Consider the following 17,845-nt stretch of genomic DNA (forward strand, 5'->3'; position numbering starts at 1 on the left):
CTAATTCGGTGCAATGTGATAGAAAAACCGCAAATTCCCTCATGGTGTTGTCTGAACAGACACCTGATTTAATGCAATGTGATAGAATCCTGACTAGAAATGAGCGGAAAATTCATAGACGCCGGAATGGCTTGTGCTACTACTGTGGTGATTCTACACATGTTATCTCAGCATGCTCTAAACGTATAGCTAAGGTTGTTAGTCCTGTCACCGTTGGTAATTTGCAACCTAAATTTATTCTGTCTGTAACTTTGATTTGCTCACTGTCATCTTATCCTGTCATGGCGTTTGTAGATTCAGGTGCTGCCCTGAGTCTCATGGATCTCTCATTTGCTAAGCGCTGTGGTTTTACTCTTGAACCATTAGAAAATCCTATTCCTCTTAGGGGTATTGATGCTACACCATTGGCAGCAAATAAACCGCAGTATTGGACACAGGTTACCATGTGCATGACTCCTGAACACCGCGAGGTGATACGTTTCCTGGTTTTACATAAAATGCATGATTTGGTTGTTTTAGGGCTGCCATGGTTACAGACCCATAATCCAGTCCTGGACTGGAAGGCTATGTCAGTCTCAAGTTGGGGCTGTCGTGGTATTCATGGGGATTCCCTGCCTGTGTCTATTGCTTCTTCTACGCCTTCGGAAGTTCCGGAGTATTTGTCTGATTATCAGGATGTCTTCAGTGAGTCTGAGTCCAGTGCACTGCCTCCTCATAGGGACTGTGACTGTGCTATAGATTTGATCCCAGGCAGTAAGTTTCCTAAGGGAAGACTGTTTAATCTGTCGGTACCTGAACATACCGCTATGCGTTCATATATCAAGGAGTCTCTGGAGAAAGGACATATTCGTCCGTCTTCTTCCCCTCTTGGTGCGGGATTCTTTTTTGTGGCAAAAAAGGACGGATCTTTGAGACCTTGTATTGATTATCGGCTTTGAAATAAGATCACTGTCAAATTTCAGTATCCTTTACCGCTGTTGTCTGACTTGTTTGCCCGGATTAAGGGTGCCAAGTGGTTCACCAAGATAGACCTTCGTGGTGCGTACAACCTTGTGCGCATTAAGCAAGGTGATGAATGGAAAACCGCATTCAATACGCCCGAAGGTCATTTTGAGTACTTGGTGATGCCTTTTGGGCTCTCCAATGCGCCTTCAGTTTTTCAGTCCTTTATGCATGACATTTTCCGGAAGTATCTGGATAAATTTTTGATTGTTTATCTGGATGATATTTTGGTTTTTTCTGATAATTGGGATTCGCATGTGGAGCAGGTCAGGTTGGTCTTTAAAATTTTGCGTGAAAATTCTTTGTTTGTCAAGGGCTCAAAGTGTCTCTTTGGTGTACAGAAGGTTCCCTTTTTGGGGTTCATTTTTTCCCCTTCTGCTGTGGAGATGGACCCAGTCAAGGTCCGAGCTATTCTTGATTGGACTCAGCCCTCGTCAGTTAAGAGTCTTCAGAAGTTCTTGGGCTTCGCTAACTTCTACCGTCGTTTTATTGCTAATTTTTCTAGCATTGTGAAACCTTTGACGGATATGACCAAGAAGGGCTCCGATGTAGCTAACTGGGCTCCTGCTGCCGTGGAGGCTTTCCAGGAGTTGAAACGCCGGTTTACTTCGGCGCCTGTTTTGTGCCAGCCTGACGTCTCACTTCCCTTTCAGGTTGAGGTGGATGCTTCGGAGATTGGGGCAGGGGCCGTTTTGTCGCAGAGAGGCCCTGGTTGCTCTGTTATGAAACCTTGTGCCTTTTTCTCTAGGAAGTTTTCGCCTGCCGAGCGAAATTATGATGTGGGCAATCGGGAGTTGTTGGCCATGAAATGGGCATTTGAGGAGTGGCGTCATTGGCTCGAGGGTGCTAAGCATCGTGTGGTGGTCTTGACTGATCACAAAAATCTGATGTATCTCGAGTCTGCTAAACGCCTTAATCCGAGACAGGCCCGCTGGTCATTGTTTTTCTCCCGCTTTGATTTTGTTGTCTCGTATTTACCAGGTTCAAAGAATGTGAAGGCCGATGCTCTTTCTAGGAGCTTTGTGCCTGATGCTCCTGGAGTCGCTGATCCTGTTGGTATTCTTAAAGATGGAGTTATCTTGTCAGCTATTTCTCCGGATCTGCGACGTGTGTTGCAGAGATTTCAGGCTGATAGGCCTGAGTCTTGTCCACCTGACAGACTGTTTGTCCCGGATAAGTGGACCAGCAGAGTCATTTCCGAGGTTCATTCCTCGGTGTTGGCAGGTCACCCGGGAATTTTTGGCACCAGAGATCTGGTGGCCAGGTCCTTTTGGTGGCCTTCCTTGTCAAGGGATGTGCGGTCATTTGTGCAGTCCTGTGGGACTTGTGCTCGAGCTAAGCCTTGCTGTTCTCGTGCCAGCGGTTTGCTCTTGCCCTTGCCTGTCCCGAAGAGACCTTGGACACATATCTCCATGGATTTCATTTCTGATCTTCCGCTATCTCAGGGCATGTCCGTTATCTGGGTGATATGTGATCGCTTCTCCAAGATGGTCCATTTGGTTCCTTTGCCTAAGCTGCCTTCCTCTTCCGATCTGGTTCCTGTGTTTTTCCAGAACGTGGTTCGTTTGCACGGCATCCCTGAGAATATTGTGTCAGACAGAGGATCTCAGTTCGTTTCCAGGTTCTGGCGATCCTTTTGTAGTAGGATGGGCATTGATTTGTCGTTTTCGTCTGCTTTCCATCCTCAGACTAATGGACAGACGGAGCGAACCAATCAGACTTTGGAGGCTTATTTGAGGTGTTTTGTCTCTGCTGATCAGGACGATTGGGTGACATTCTTGCCGTTGGCTGAGTTTGCCCTTAATAATCGGGCTAGTTCCGCCACCTTGGTTTCGCCTTTTTTCTGCAACTCTGGTTTCCATCCTCGCTTTTCTTCGGGTCATGTGGAGCCTTCTGACTGTCCTGGGGTGGATTCTGTGGTGGATAGGTTACAGCAGATCTGGAATCATGTGGTGGACAACTTGAAGTTGTCACAGGAGAAGGCTCAGCGCTTTGCCAACCGCCGCCGCGGTGTGGGTCCCCGACTACGCGTTGGGGATTTGGTATGGCTTTCTTCCCGCTTTGTTCCTATGAAGGTCTCCTCTCCCAAATTTAAACCTCGTTTTATTGGGCCTTACAAGATATTGGAAATCCTTAATCCTGTATCTTTTCGTCTGGATCTTCCTGTGTCGTTTGCTATTCACAATGTATTTCATAGGTCCTTGTTGCGGCGGTACATTGTGCCTGTAGTTCCTTCTGCTGAGCCTCCTGCTCCGGTGTTGGTTGAGGGCGAGTTGGAGTACGTGGTGGAGAAGATCTTGGATTCTCGCCTCTCCAGGCGGAGGCTTCAGTACCTGGTCAAGTGGAAGGGCTATGGTCAGGAGGATAATTCCTGGGTGGTCGCCTCTGATGTTCATGCGGCCGATTTAGTCCGTGCCTTTCATGCCGCTCATCCTGATCGCCCTGGTGGTCGTGGTGAGGGTTCGGTGACCCCTCACTAAGGGGGGGGTACTGTTGTGAATTTGCTTTTTGCTCCCTCTAGTGGTTACTATTTTTTTGACTCTGGTTTTTCTGTCATTCCTTTTATCCGCACCTGGGTCGTTAGTTAGGGGTGTTGCTATATAAGCTCCCTGGACCTTCAGTTCTATGCCTGGCAACGTAGTTATCAGAGCTAGTCTTCTGTGCTCTTGTCTACTGATCCTGGTTCCAGTTATATCAGCTAAGTCTGCCTTTGGCTTTTTGCTATTTGTTTTGGTTTTGTATTTTTGTCCAGCTTGTTCCAAATCTATATCCTGACCTTTGCTGGAAGCTCTAGGGGGGCTGGTGTTCTCCCCCCGGACCGTTAGACGGTTCGGGGGTTCTTGAATTTCCAGTGTGGATTTTGATAGGGTTTTTGTTGACCATATAAGTTACCTTTCTTTATTCTGCTATCAGTAAGCGGGCCTCTCTGTGCTAAACCTGATTCATTTCTGTGTTTGTCATTTCCTCTTACCTCACCGTCATTATTTGTGGGGGGCTTCTATCCAGCTTTGGGGTCCCCTTCTCTGGAGGCAAGAAAGGTCTTTGTTTTCCTCTACTAGGGGTAGCTAGATTCTCCGGCTGGCGCGTGTCATCTAGAATCAACGTAGGAATGATCCCCGGCTACTTCTAGTGTTGGCGTTAGGAGTAGATATATGGTCAACCCAGTTACCACTGCCCTATGAGCTGGATTTTTGTATTCTGCAGACTTCCACGTTCCTCTGAGACCCTCGCCATTGGGGTCATAACAATTATCACAGAGAACCGTGGTTGGGGCCTGCACTCTTGGGTTGAGTAGGGAGTGAAAAGTGTCAAAGAGACGTTTAGAGTTATTGGATAGTGAGGATGAGGATGTTGAAATAGGTTTGTTTGGAGAGGTGAAGGGCAGAGTTGTATGTTTTAAGCATAAACTTATAATTAGTGTTGAGCGATACCTTCCGATACTCAAAGGTATCAGTATCGGAGGGTATCGGCCGATATCCGAAAAATATCGGATATCGCTGATACCGATACCCGATACCAATGCAAGTCAATGGGACACAAGTATCGGAAGCTATCCTGGATAGTTCCCAGGGTCTGAAGGAGAGGAAACTCTCCTTCAGGCCCTGGGATCCATATTCATGTAAAAAATAAAGAATTAAAATAAAAAATATGGATATACTCACCCCTCCGGCGGCCCCTGGACCTTACCGAATGTAACCGGCAGCCTCCGTTCCTAAGGGTGAGGAGTTTAGGACCTTCGATGATGTCGCGGCTTGTGATTGGTCACGTGACCACTCATGTGACCGCTCACGCGACCAATCACAAGCCGCGACGTCATCGCAGGTCCTAAACTCCTCATTCTTAGGAACGGAGGCTGCCGGTTACATTCGGTAAGGTCCAGGGGCCGCCGGAGGGGTGAGTATATCCATATTTTTTATTTTAATTCTTTATTTTTTACATGAATATGGATCCCAGGGCCTGAAGGAGAGTCTCCTCTCCTCCAGACCCTGGGAACCATACACTGGGAACTTCCGATTCCGATTTCCGATATCACAAAAATATCGGAACTCGGTATCGGAATTCCGATACCGCAAGTATCGGCCGATACCCGATACTTGCGGTATCGGAATGCTCAACACTACTTATAATGGATGAAATCTTCGGAAAGATTGGATTTTCTACATAGACATTTGGCACACCTGGAGCACCGCTGTAGGAAATGTGTTTGCAGCGTATGCCAGGTTTGTTGCCGTCTGTGCTGAGTTGTTCTATGTATAGGTGTTGCAGTTTCATCCAGGGCATTTTGCAGTGTTTCATAATAATGTTTGAGTGCAGAGTCAGGACATAAGAGGGAGCAGATTGGGGCCAATGATGACTGCAAACTATTCACAAGTTTTTGGGTGTTAATGGCCTGTATATTTCTAAAAGTGTGGAAAGTGGGGGTGACCTGAGCGGGATGGCAGTTCTTGACAGAGAACAAAAGAAGGTTGTGGTCAGAGAGCGGGAAAGGGGAGTTGGTAAAATCATACACTGAGCAAAGCCGGGAGAAGACCAAGTCGAGGAATTTTCCGTATTCATGCATAGGAGAGTTAGTAAGCTGTGAAAGGCCGAAGGAAGAGGTTAGAGATAAAAGGTGAGTAGCAGATGGGGAGAGGGGAAAAGCAGTGATGATAAAGTCTCCCATGAGACTTTAACATCCTCAGACATGAGGGTGGGGATGTCACAGGAGAGAAAATGTGGAAGCCAGGTGGCAAAATAATCCAGGACCTGATGGGAGGGGCTCAGAGGACGATAAACAATTGCCACTCGTATGGATAAAAGGATGTAGAGTCTGACAGCATGGACCTCAAAAGAAGGGAAGATATGTCAGGGTACTTGAGGGATAACCTGAAAGGTACATTTGGGTGATAGGCGCAGACCAACACCTTCACCTGCTCTGTTGTCCGATCTTGGGGTATGAGAAATGTGTAGTCCACCATATGAAAGAGCAGGAGCGATGGTGTCTGACTGCTGGATCCAGGTTTCAGTAAGAGCCAGAAGGTTAAGAGAATCAGAAAGGAAGAAGTCATGGATGAAGGAGAGTTTAATAAACACTGAGCAAGAATTCCAAAGGGCACAATTAAAAGAGACAGAAGGCATGCAGGGCATATTAATGAGATTTGAGAGGTTTCTGAGTGCAGCAGTTGAGGGGTTTGACTTACTATAACATGAGGGGCCAGGGTTGGGAGAGATATCTCCTGCGACTAGGAGAAGGAGGATAGAAAGAGTGAGTAGATGGTTAAGTGATTTGTGAGAGCATCTCTTGTGTTGGATGGTGGGACAGAATGGATCTGTGCAATTTAACAATGTGAAAAGAGAGGGAGTGCTGTACATAGGAGAGGAAAGGACACAGGCTGATAAAGATGGAGTGTAAAGAGTTAGTGCAAAGACGGTTTATATGAGTGAATGCAACAGCCAGGATCTATAATATAACGCTGGGAGCGTCACTCTGTCCGAAGCCTTTATAGACTGCGCAAGCGCAAGCGCCGGCGCAGTCTGGACCCCACAGAGCGACGCTCCCAGGAGATCGCGGTATGCGTAAGCGCTGAACGCACACCGCGATCTCCAACAGAGAAACAGGGACGAGCCAGGAGGCGGAGGGTGAGTATACTTACCTGTCCCGTTCCACCGACGCCATTCCGGGCCATGAATAATATCCCCCTGCTCCCGGAATCGGCGACTGCGCAGTCCACGCTTTCCGGCGCCATTTTCTTGAAGACACATTGCAGTGTGTCTTCAAGAAAATGGCGCCGGAAAGCGCGGACTGCGCAGGCGCCTTTTCCGGCACCAGGAGGACACAGAAAATCTGTCCTCCTGGTGCCGGAAAAGGCGCCTGCACAGTCCGCGCTTTCCGGCGCCATTTTCTTGAAGACACACTGCAATGTGTCTTCAAGAAAATGGCGCCGGAAAGCGCGGACTGCGCAGGCGCCGATTCCGGGAGCAGGGGGATATTCATGGCCCGGAATGGCGTCGGTGGAACGGGACAGGTAAGTATACTCACCCTCCGCAAGTAACAAACTGCTGTGCCATGAGGCTGTGGCACTTCATGCCACAGCTATTTGTTACTTATGCCACTTACGTCCACAGCCACCGCACCCACCACAGCCACGCACAGCCGCCGCACCCAGCACAGCCGCCGCACCCAGCACAGCCACGCTGTCATGTTCCCAATGGCAGGGAATTAAACACATAACACGGGCAAAAACAGGACGAGCTCTAGGGTGATGGAACCTGAGCTGACCGCGATCCTGAACCTCAACACTCAACTAACAGCAGCCGGGGAACGTTCCTGGGGGGACTCTAGACGTCTCGCGCCAGCCGGAGATCCAGCCACCCCTATCAGAAGAATCACAGACCCATCTTGCCTCCAGAGAAATATTCCCACAGAAACAGCAGCCCCCCACATATAATGACGGTGAAATGAGAGGAAGGCACAAACGTAGTTATGAAAACAGATTCAGCAAAATGAGGCCCGCTTAAGCTAGATAGCAGAGGATACAAAAGGTGAACTGCGCGGTCAGCTTAAAACCCTTCAAAATACCATCCTGAAATTACTTGAACTCATGTGCCAACTCATGGTACATGAGTGGTAATTTCAGCCCACTAGAGCAACCAGCAGCAGAGAATTACATATCTGCAAGCTGGACTAAAAACATGAAAGCAAACATGAAACAGGGAAATCCAGACTTAGCTTGTCTTGAAGGCCTAGGAGCAGGTAGCAAAAGTAACAGAGACACACTGATACATTGATAGCCGGCAAGGGAATGACAGGAAAGCCAGGTTAAATAGGAAACACCCAGCCTCTGATGGACAGGTGGAAACCAGAGACAGCAATCCACCAAAGTCACCCAGTACCAGCTGTAACCACCAGAGGGAGCCCAAAAACAGAATCCACAACACCACGCACAGCCGCCCACAGCCACGCACAGCCGCCCACAGCCACACACAGCCGCCGCACCCAGTACAGCCGCCGCACCCAGCACAGCCACGCACAGCCACCCACAGCCGCCGCACCCACCACAGCCACCGCACCCAGCACAGCCACGCACAGCCGCCGCACCCAGCACAGCCGCCTACAGCCACGAACAGCCGCTGCACCCAGCACAGCCACACACAGCCGCCCACAGCCACTCACAGGCGCCTACAGCCACGCACAGCCACCGCACCCAGCACAGCCGCCGCACCCAGCACAGCCACACACAGCCGCCGCACCCAGCACAGCCGCCGCACCCAGCACAGCCGCCCACAGCCACGCACAGCCGCCGCACCCAGCACAGCCGCCGCACCCAGCACAGCCGCCGCACCCAGCACAGCCACGCACAGCCGCCCACAGCCGCCGCACCCAGCACAGCCGCCGCACTCAGCACAGCCATCCACAGCCGCCGCACCCAGCACAGCCACGCACAGCCGCCCACAGCCACGCACAGCCGCCCACAGCCACACACAGCCGCCCACAGCCGCCGCACCCAGTACAGCCGCCGCACCCAGCACAGCCACCCACAGCCGCCGCACCCACCACAGCCACCGCACCCAGCACAGCCACGCACAGCCGCCGCACCCAGCACAGCCGCCGCACCGAGCACAGCCGCCGCACCCAGCACAGCCACGCACAGCCACACACAGCCGCCCACAGCCACACACAGCCGCCGCACCCAGCACAGCCACCGCACCCAGCACAGCCGTCCACAGCCGCCGCACCCAGCACAGCCACGCACAGCCGCCTACAGCCACACACAGCCGCCTACAGCCACGCACAGCCGCCACACCCAGCACAGCCGCCGCACCCAGCACAGCCGTCCACAGCCGCCGCACCCAGCACAGCCACCCACAGCCGCCCGCACCCAGCACAGCCATGCACAGCCGCGCCACATACAGCCGCCCGCACTCAGCACAGCCACCGCACCCAGCACAGCCGCCCACAGCCACACACAGCCGCCTACAGCCACGCACAGCCGCCTACAGCCACGCACAGCCGCAGCACCCAGCACAGCCGCCGCACCCAGCACAGCCGCTGCACCCAGCACAGCCACGCACAGCCGCCGCACCCAGCACAGCCACCGCACCCAGCACAGCCGTCCACAGCCGCCGCACCCAGCACAGCCACGCACAGCCGCCCACAGCCACGCACAGCCGCCTAGAGCCACGCACAGCCGCTGCACCCAGCACAGCCACGCACAGCCACCCACAGCCGCCGCACCCAGCACAGCCGCCGCACCCAGCACAGCCACGCACAGCCGCCACACCCAGCACAGCCGCTGCACCCAGCACAGCCGCCCACAGCCGCCCAGCACAGCCACCGCACCCAGCACAGCCACCCACAGCCGCCCGCACTCAGCACAGCCGCCCGCACTCAGCACAGCCGCCCGCACTCAGCACAGCCGCCCGCACTCAGCACAGCCGCCCGCACTCCGCACAGCCGCCCGCAATGATGGGGGCGCAGGATGGAGCAGCACGTGATAGGATGGGGGCGCAGGATGGGAGCACATGACAGGATGGGGATGCAGGATGGAGCAGCACATGACACGGTGGAGCAGCACATGACAGGATGGGGCGCAGGATGGAGCAGCACATGACACGGTGGAGCAGCACATGACAGGATGGGGATGCAGGATGGAGCAGCACATGACACGGTGGAGCAGCACATGACAGGATGGGGGTGCAGGATGGAGCAGCACATGACAGGATGGGAGAGCAAGATGGGAGCAGCACATACCAGGATGGAGACCATATACCAATATAAATGCTCGCCACCCGGGCGTAAAACGGGTTCAATAGCTAGTATAATATATTATACAAATGCATATGGTGAATATTTGATGCCATCCAAATGTACTGGGAATAGGATTCTATAAATGTCTCACCTGTCTCATGCCCTGTCTAACTGCAATGTTTAACTGCAAGGCACTTTGAAATAATGTACTTAGAATAAAATGTACATAAATGCCCTCCCCCCTACATAATTGCATCCCCAAAGCTATGTCTGAATATCTAGGAGGTTTGCTCTTAAATCTAATTCACATCAAGAAATTATTAATCAAGTGGCATTTTGGAGACATTTTAAAAGAAAATAGGTGAACGTAGAATATGTTAATGTTTTTATTTTGTCTGACAGCCTGTGCTATGGGACCTCATCCAAAAGGAGGAAAATGCTACTGCACTTGAAATACTCCTCCAGGTATTGTACCTAGATACTTCTGCTCATTTAAGGAACCATTGTAGTTAAGGACCTGTCACTTGCTCAAAAAAATTAAGCTCAAGTACAATTGTAGAATTCCTTGATATCACCTGATTTTGCCGCTCTTTACCTTTTTTTTGTTGTGTTGACTGCGTTGTTCCAATGCGTAGGTACTCCCTAATGTAGGGTTTATGGTGACACATTTCGTCCTGTAGAGCCATGCAGTGCTCCAGCACAGAACTGTGCTCCACTCCACTGTGTATTACAGCATCCAGTATATCATGCCATGATTAGATGTACACTTGACTTGGCATACAGAGGTACAAGAAAGGTCTATCAGTGCCCTATTCTTCAGAATGGCTAGATGTTGATAATCTACTAAATACTGAACATTGGTGATGGATTTGCTAGCAAGCCATTGGAGAAGCTCTTTGTAAGTTTCTCTTGCTTGGACCCTTATGCTGTAAATACTATGCAGTTTAGAGAATAGACATGAAGGCATATGGCTAAACGTTCCCAAATATTGGTAAAAAGAAACAATATACTGTTCCAATTGTTTTTCTGGCATATTTCTTTTGATTTTTCCTCTTGGTTATTATTGGCATGGCACATCCTCATGGCAGGAATATCTGCAAATGCCTAGAGGTTTCCAGAATGTCCTGTTATCAGCAGAGAATGATGCAGTAGAACGTTTCATCTCATTGATGCATCGATCTTGGCCAAGAATTCAGGTGAGAACACATCATTAATATATTTTTATAAATCGTTCATTGTAGCTAGAAGGGTAAGGAGTTTTGGAAAGAAATTTTGACAGATATGATAAACTGTGACTTTAATTTTCTCCAACAATTGTGTTAACATTTTAGCAAAGACTCCATCACTTTCTGATTACATTTTCCCCTCTCTCTAGATGACCCGTCCCGATGAAAGGGATTTAGAGACCTTAACTTCAATGGTGATTCAGAAGTTTACATTATTGACACCTCAGATATTTGTGGACCTTTCCCAGTTCATACCTTTCATGTCCATATCTGACATTGTGAACTTCCCAATAACTCTTTTGGTCAACCAGAGTGTGTAAGTAAGATTATTTATTTTGTATTACCATATAGTGTTTTTTGTGTTTATATTTAAATGGTCTTTATAATATTGTTCCATATCGTACTGTGTATTAATAGAGTGATTAACAGAGTTTGCCTACAAGCTTGCTTGAATACACCTTTATATTCTCAGTGAAGAAAGGACAGTAAGCGATGGTCACACATTAGAGATGAGCAGATCAATCCACGTATGATCGAGTTTGAGTCAAATTTTCTGAATTTCGCAGTTTCACATAAATTTTAACACTCTGAAATCCAGTTCACGATTTGCTTATAAAACTTACCTGCGGCCATTTCCCACACTGCTGAAGCATCAAAGAACATCCTAATGTTATTTTGTGCTGCCACGCGGGCCTCCCTATAATGCTCTGCAGCTATGACATCTACAGTTTATCACACCTTGTATGTACAGTGGTGGTCCCTACCTTGGTAATCAAAAATAAAAATCAGCGGTTCCCAGCGGAACACAGATTGTACAAAAGAGTCATTTTCTCCTGATTAAGTCTATTATGTAGAATTCACAGAAGAGGACATCTTGTGGCGTTGGAGCCAGGGCAAGGAGAGTAGAATCGTTAATTTTTCTTATGCATTAAACAATAGTGGAAGAGCAGTTGACATATATAGGATGGGGAACATATAAACCAAAATGGGGGGCATATATACCAGGATGGGGCCAAACTGAGGGACATATATACCAGGATGGGGACATTACTACGTAATGGAGGAAGGGGGAATCATGTATGTCCTTGTAAGATTTAGAACACGACAAGGAGAGACGTCCAAATTCTGCACCTATTGGACTCTAATTACATTGTTGGATCCGTTCAACTCTATTCCAAACTTCTTTTTGCTATAGATTATTTTGAATCTATGTTGAAATCCATCTTTTGGTTCACTACCTAATGAAGCTGGGATATTGACAAATATACAATGTGCATGGGCAAAACAATTGACACAACTCTTTTTGTGAATGGTACATTTTAGTAAAGGACTATTCACACTGGCCAATTGTCATTATGTCTTGCCCATTGATGTTTATCCGTCATGCAATTGATAAATAAAAATTTAGCTCTTTGAAACATTTTTTCATGAAGGCATTGTTCCATTGGACCAAGAGTCTAACAAAGACAAACCACCAGCAACATTATCTCTGGTTTGAAAAGTGTTTCTTGTGTAAAGGGGCCTATATTGAACAGATCTTTCAGTCAGTGTAGTGCAGCTCAACGTTCCTCAGTAAATTATCACCTATGTAGATTTATACTGTATTGAAAAGTGATCATTTTTTCTAGATTAGATGCAATAAAAATCCACAGTCAAGTAATGAAGATCACTCAGAAGCGTGCTTTTGCTAAGCATTTTCTGCAAGCTGACATGTTTGGTGATGTCCCATCATGGCCACCACACTTTCTGAGGTCTATACAACCACTTCTCCCCTACCTGCCCTTTTGCCATTTTGTACAACTCAGCGCTGACCAGGTTTGTACTTCTTTTTCATAATATAGGCATGCAAATGTTACAGGTTTTACCCTATACTATAGGGAATTATAGAATAAGTTCACAAATTATGAGGGGTTGAAAATGATTGAAAAGGATGGGAAGATCACATGCAATTATTTTAGTAATTTACTTATAAGTCAGTGATTTACTGCTTGTTGTAAAAGACTCGGGAGGGATCATTGTATAAACAAACACGTGGCTATACAATAGTTATAGGGATGGGCAACTGTTGTGGATTCTGTTTTTGGGCTCCCTCTGGTGGTTACAGCTGGTACTGGGTGACTTTGGTGGGTTGCGGTCTCTGGTTTCCACCTGTCCATCAGAGGCTGGGTGTTTCCTATTTAACCTGGCTTTCCTGTCATTCCCTTGCCGGCTATCAATGTATCAGTGTGTCTCTGTTACCTTTGCTACCTGCTCCTAGGCCTTCAAGACAAGCTAAGTCTGGATTTCCCTGTTTCATGTTTGCTTTCATGTTTTTAGTCCAGCTTGCAGATATGTAATTCTCTGCTGCTGGTTGCTCTAGTGGGCTGAAATTACCACTCATGTACCATGAGTTGGCACATGAGTTCAAGTAATTTCAGGATGGTATTTTGAAGGGTTTTAAGCTGACCGTGCAGTTCACCTTTTGTATCCTCTGCTATCTAGCTTAAGCGGGCCTCATTTTGCTGAATCTGTTTTCATAACTACGTTTGTGCCTTCCTCTCATTTCACCATCATTATATGTGGGGGGCTGCTATTTCTGTGGGAATATTTCTCTGGAGGCAAGATAGGTCTGTGATTCTTCTGATAGGGGTAGCTAGATCTCCGGCTGGCGCGAGACGTCTAGAGTCCCCCCAGGAACGTTCCCTGGCTGCTGTTAGTTGAGTGTTGAGGTTCAGGATCGCGGTCAGCTCAGGTTCCATCACCCTAGAGCTCGTCCTGTTTTTGCCCGTGTTATGTGTTTAATTCCCTGCCATTGGGAACATGACAGTATAGCCGGCCCACAAAGTGTTAATTGTTTGGGCTGAAGCAGGAGAAAAAGAAGTGTTGAAGGGAAATTTTATTTTTTTTTCCCTCAGAGTTTTGCTGCCTAGCCCTTAATGGCTGTCTAGCTGCTTCTTACCTCCTCTTAACCCTTGAATGGCTCTGACCTTAGCTGTTTAACATGGATGTCCAGAGTTTGGCTTCCAGCCTGAATAATCTTGCTGCAAAAGTTCAAAACATACAGGATTTTGTTGTTCACACTCCTATGTCTGAACCTAGAATTCCTATTCCAGAGTTTTTTTCTGGAGATAGATCTACCTTCCTGAATTTCAGGAACAATTGCAAATTGTTTCTTTCTTTGAAATCTCGCTCCTCTGGAGACCCTGCTCAGCAGGTCAAGATTGTAATATCTTTCCTGCGGGGCGACCCTCAGAATTGGGCATTTGCATTGGCACCAGGGGATCCTGCATTGCTCAGTGTGGATGCGTTTTTTCTGGCACTGGGATTGCTCTATGAGGAACCTAACCTGGAGATTCAGGCTGAAAAGGCTTTATTAGCCCTCTCTCAGGGGCATGATGAAGCGGAAGTATATTGTCAAAAATTTCAGAAATGGTCGGTGCTTACTCAGTGGAATGAGTGCGCCCTGGCTGCAAACTTCAGAGATGGTCTTTCTGAGGCCATTAAGGATATTATGGTGGGGTTCCCTGCGCCTACAGGTCTGAATGAGTCTATGGCTATGGCCATTCAGATTGATCGGCGTTTACGGGAGCGCAAACCTGTGCACCAGTTGGCGTTGTCTTCTGAACAGGCACCTGAGACTATGCAATGTGATAGAATTCAGTCCAGAAGTGAACGGCAAAATTATAGGCGGAAAAATGGATTGTGTTTTTATTGTGGTGATTCAGCTCATGTTATATCAGCATGCTCTAAACGCACAAAAAAGGTTGATAAATCTTTTGCCATTAGTACTCTGCAGTCTAAGTTCATTTTGTCTGTAACTCTGATTTGTTCACTGTCATCCATTTCCGTCGATGCCTATGTGGATTCGGGCGCTGCCCTGAGTCTTATGGATTGGTCATTTGCCAAACGCTGCGGTTTTAGTCTGGAGCCTCTGGAAGTTCCTATTCCTTTGAAGGGAATTGACTCTACACCATTGGCTATGAATAAACCGCAGTACTGGACACAAGTGACCATGCGCATGACTCCCGTTCATCAGGAGGTGATTCGCTTCCTTGTACTGTATAATTTACATGATGTACTAGTGCTTGGTCTGCCATGGTTACAAACTCATAATCCAGTCCTGGATTGGAAAACAATGTCTGTGTTAAGCTGGGGATGTCAGGGGGTTCATGATGATGCACCTCTGATTTCAATCGCTTCATCTACTCCTTCTGAGGTCCCTGCGTTTTTGTCTGACTATCGGGATGTTTTTGAGGAGCCTAAGCTCAATTCGCTCCCTCCTCATAGGGATTGTGACTGTGCTATAGAATTAATTCCTGGCAGTAAGTTCCCTAAGGGTCGTTTATTTAATCTGTCAGTGCCAGAGCATACTGCTATGCGGAATTATATTAAGGAGTCCTTGGAAAAGGGACATATTCGTCCATCTTCGTCCCCTCTGGGAGCAGGTTTTTTTTTCGTGGCAAAAAAAGATGGTTCCCTGAGGCCTTGTATAGATTATCGCCTTCTGAATAAGATTACAGTCAAATATCAGTATCCATTGCCATTATTGACTGATTTGTTTGCTCGCATTAAGGGGGCTAGGTGGTTCACTAAGATAGATCTTCGCGGTGCGTATAATCTTGTGCGGATAAAGCAGGGTGATGAGTGGAAAACCGCATTTAATACGCCTGAGGGCCATTTTGAGTATTTGGTAATGCCTTTTGGACTTTCTAATGCTCCTTCAGTCTTTCAGTCCTTTATGCACAATATTTTCCGTGAATATCTGGATAAGTTTATGATTGTGTATTTGGATGATATTTTGGTGTTTTCTGATGACTGGGAGTCTCATGTTCTACAGGTCAGGAAGGTGTTTCAAGTCCTGCGGGCCAATTCTCTCTTTGTGAAGGGCTCAAAATGTCTCTTCGGAGTCCAGAAGATTTCTTTTTTGGGGTACATTTTTTCTCCTTCTACTATTGAGATGGATCCCGTCAAGGTTCAGGCGATTTGTGACTGGACACAACCTACATCTGTTAAGAGTCTTCAGAAGTTCTTGGGTTTTGCTAATTTTTATCGTCGGTTCATTACTAATTTTTCCAGTGTTGTTAAACCTTTGACTGATTTGACTAAAAAGGGTGCTGATGTTGCTAATTGGTCTCCTACGGCTGTGGAGGCCTTTCAGGAACTTAAGCGCCGGTTTTCTTCTGCTCCTGTGTTATGTCAACCAGATGTTTCACTTCCTTTTCAGGTTGAGGTTGATGCTTCCGAGATTGGAGCGGGGGCGGTTTTGTCACAGAGAAGTTCCGATGGCTCGGTGATGAAGCCATGTGCGTTCTTTTCTAGAAAATTCTCGCCCGCCGAGCGCAATTATGATGTGGGTAATCGGGAGCTTTTGGCCATGAAGTGGGCATTTGAGGAGTGGCGTCATTGGCTTGAGGGTGCTAGACATCGTGTGGTGGTCTTGACTGATCACAAAAATCTGATTTACCTTGAGTCTGCCAGGCGTCTGAATCCTAGACAGGCTCGTTGGTCGTTGTTTTTTTCTCGTTTCAATTTTGTGGTTTCATACCTGCCAGGTTCAAAGAATGTGAAGGCAGATGCTCTTTCCAGGAGTTTTGTGCCTGACTCTCCTGGAGACTCTGGGCCTACTGGTATCCTTAGGGATGGGGTAATATTGTCCGCCGTCTCCCCAGACTTGCGACGTGCATTGCAGGAGTTTCAGGCGGATAAACCTGATCGTTGTCCACCAGAAAGACTGTTTGTTCCGGATGATTGGACCAGTAGAGTCATCTCCGAGGTCCATTCTTCTGTGTTGGCTGGTCATCCTGGAATATTTGGTACTAGAGACTTGGTGGCCAGGTCTTTTTGGTGGCCTTCCTTGTCAAGGGATGTGCGCACCTTTGTGCAGTCTTGTGAAGTGTGTGCTCGGGCTAAGCCTTGCTGTTCTCGGGCCAGTGGGTTGTTGTTATCCTTGCCTATCCCGAAGAGGCCTTGGATGCACATTTCCATGGATTTTATTTCAGATCTCCCTGTCTCACAGAAAATGTCCGTTATCTGGGTTGTGTGTGACCGCTTTTCTAAGATGGTTCATTTGGTACCCTTGCCTAAGTTGCCTTCCTCCTCTGAGTTGGTCCCTTTATTTTTTCAGAACGTGGTTCGTTTGCATGGGATTCCGGAGAATATCGTTTCTGACAGGGGATCCCAGTTTGTGTCTAGATTTTGGCGGACGTTTTGTGCTAAGATGGGCATTGATTTGTCTTTCTCGTCTGCATTCCATCCTCAGACGAATGGCCAGATGGAGCGAACTAATCAGACCTTGGAAACTTATTTAAGGTGTTTTGTTTCTGCTGATCAAGATGACTGGGTTGCCTTTTTGCCACTGGCCGAATTTGCCCTTAATAATCGGGCTAGTTCTGCTACTTTGGTTTCTCCTTTCTTTTGTAATTCGGGGTTTCATCCTCGTTTTTCCTCTGGTCAGGTGGAGCCTTCGGATTGTCCTGGAGTGGACGTGGTGGTGGACAGGCTACATCAGATTTGGAATCAGGTGGTGGACAATTTGAAGTTGTCTCAGGAGAAGACTCAGCAGTTTGCTAATCGCCGTCGCCGCGTGGGTCCCCGACTTCTTGTTGGGGACTTGGTGTGGTTGTCTTCTCGTTTTGTCCCTATGAAGGTCTCTTCTCCTAAGTTCAAGCCTCGGTTCATCGGTCCTTATAAGATCTTGGAGATTCTTAACCCTGTATCTTTTCGTTTGGATCTCCCTGCATCGTTTGCTATTCATAATGTGTTCCATCGGTCGTTATTGCGGAGGTATGAGGTGCCCGTTGTTCCTTCGGTTGAGCCTCCTGCTCCGGTGCTGGTGGAGGGAGAATTGGAGTATGTTGTTGAGAAGATCTTGGATTCTCGTGTTTCCAGACGTAAACTCCAGTATTTGGTT

General features: G+C 47.9%; 1 protein-coding gene across 1 annotated transcript in view; it reads left to right on the forward strand.

The window, feature by feature from the left end:
• Positions 1-12,590: 12,590 nt before the first annotated feature.
• Positions 12,591-17,845, forward strand: part of STRC (stereocilin) — a 177,690-nt gene continuing 172,435 nt past the window's right edge. Inside the window, exon 1 of the mRNA XM_077263580.1 lies at positions 12,591-12,771. Within this exon, the coding sequence (XP_077119695.1) occupies positions 12,616-12,771 (156 nt within the window). The 5' untranslated portion in view covers positions 12,591-12,615. The remainder of the gene's footprint in view (positions 12,772-17,845) is intronic.

The sequence above is a fragment of the Ranitomeya variabilis genome, chromosome 5 (genome assembly GCF_051348905.1).
Source record: "Ranitomeya variabilis isolate aRanVar5 chromosome 5, aRanVar5.hap1, whole genome shotgun sequence".
Classification (NCBI taxonomy): domain Eukaryota; kingdom Metazoa; phylum Chordata; class Amphibia; order Anura; family Dendrobatidae; genus Ranitomeya; species Ranitomeya variabilis.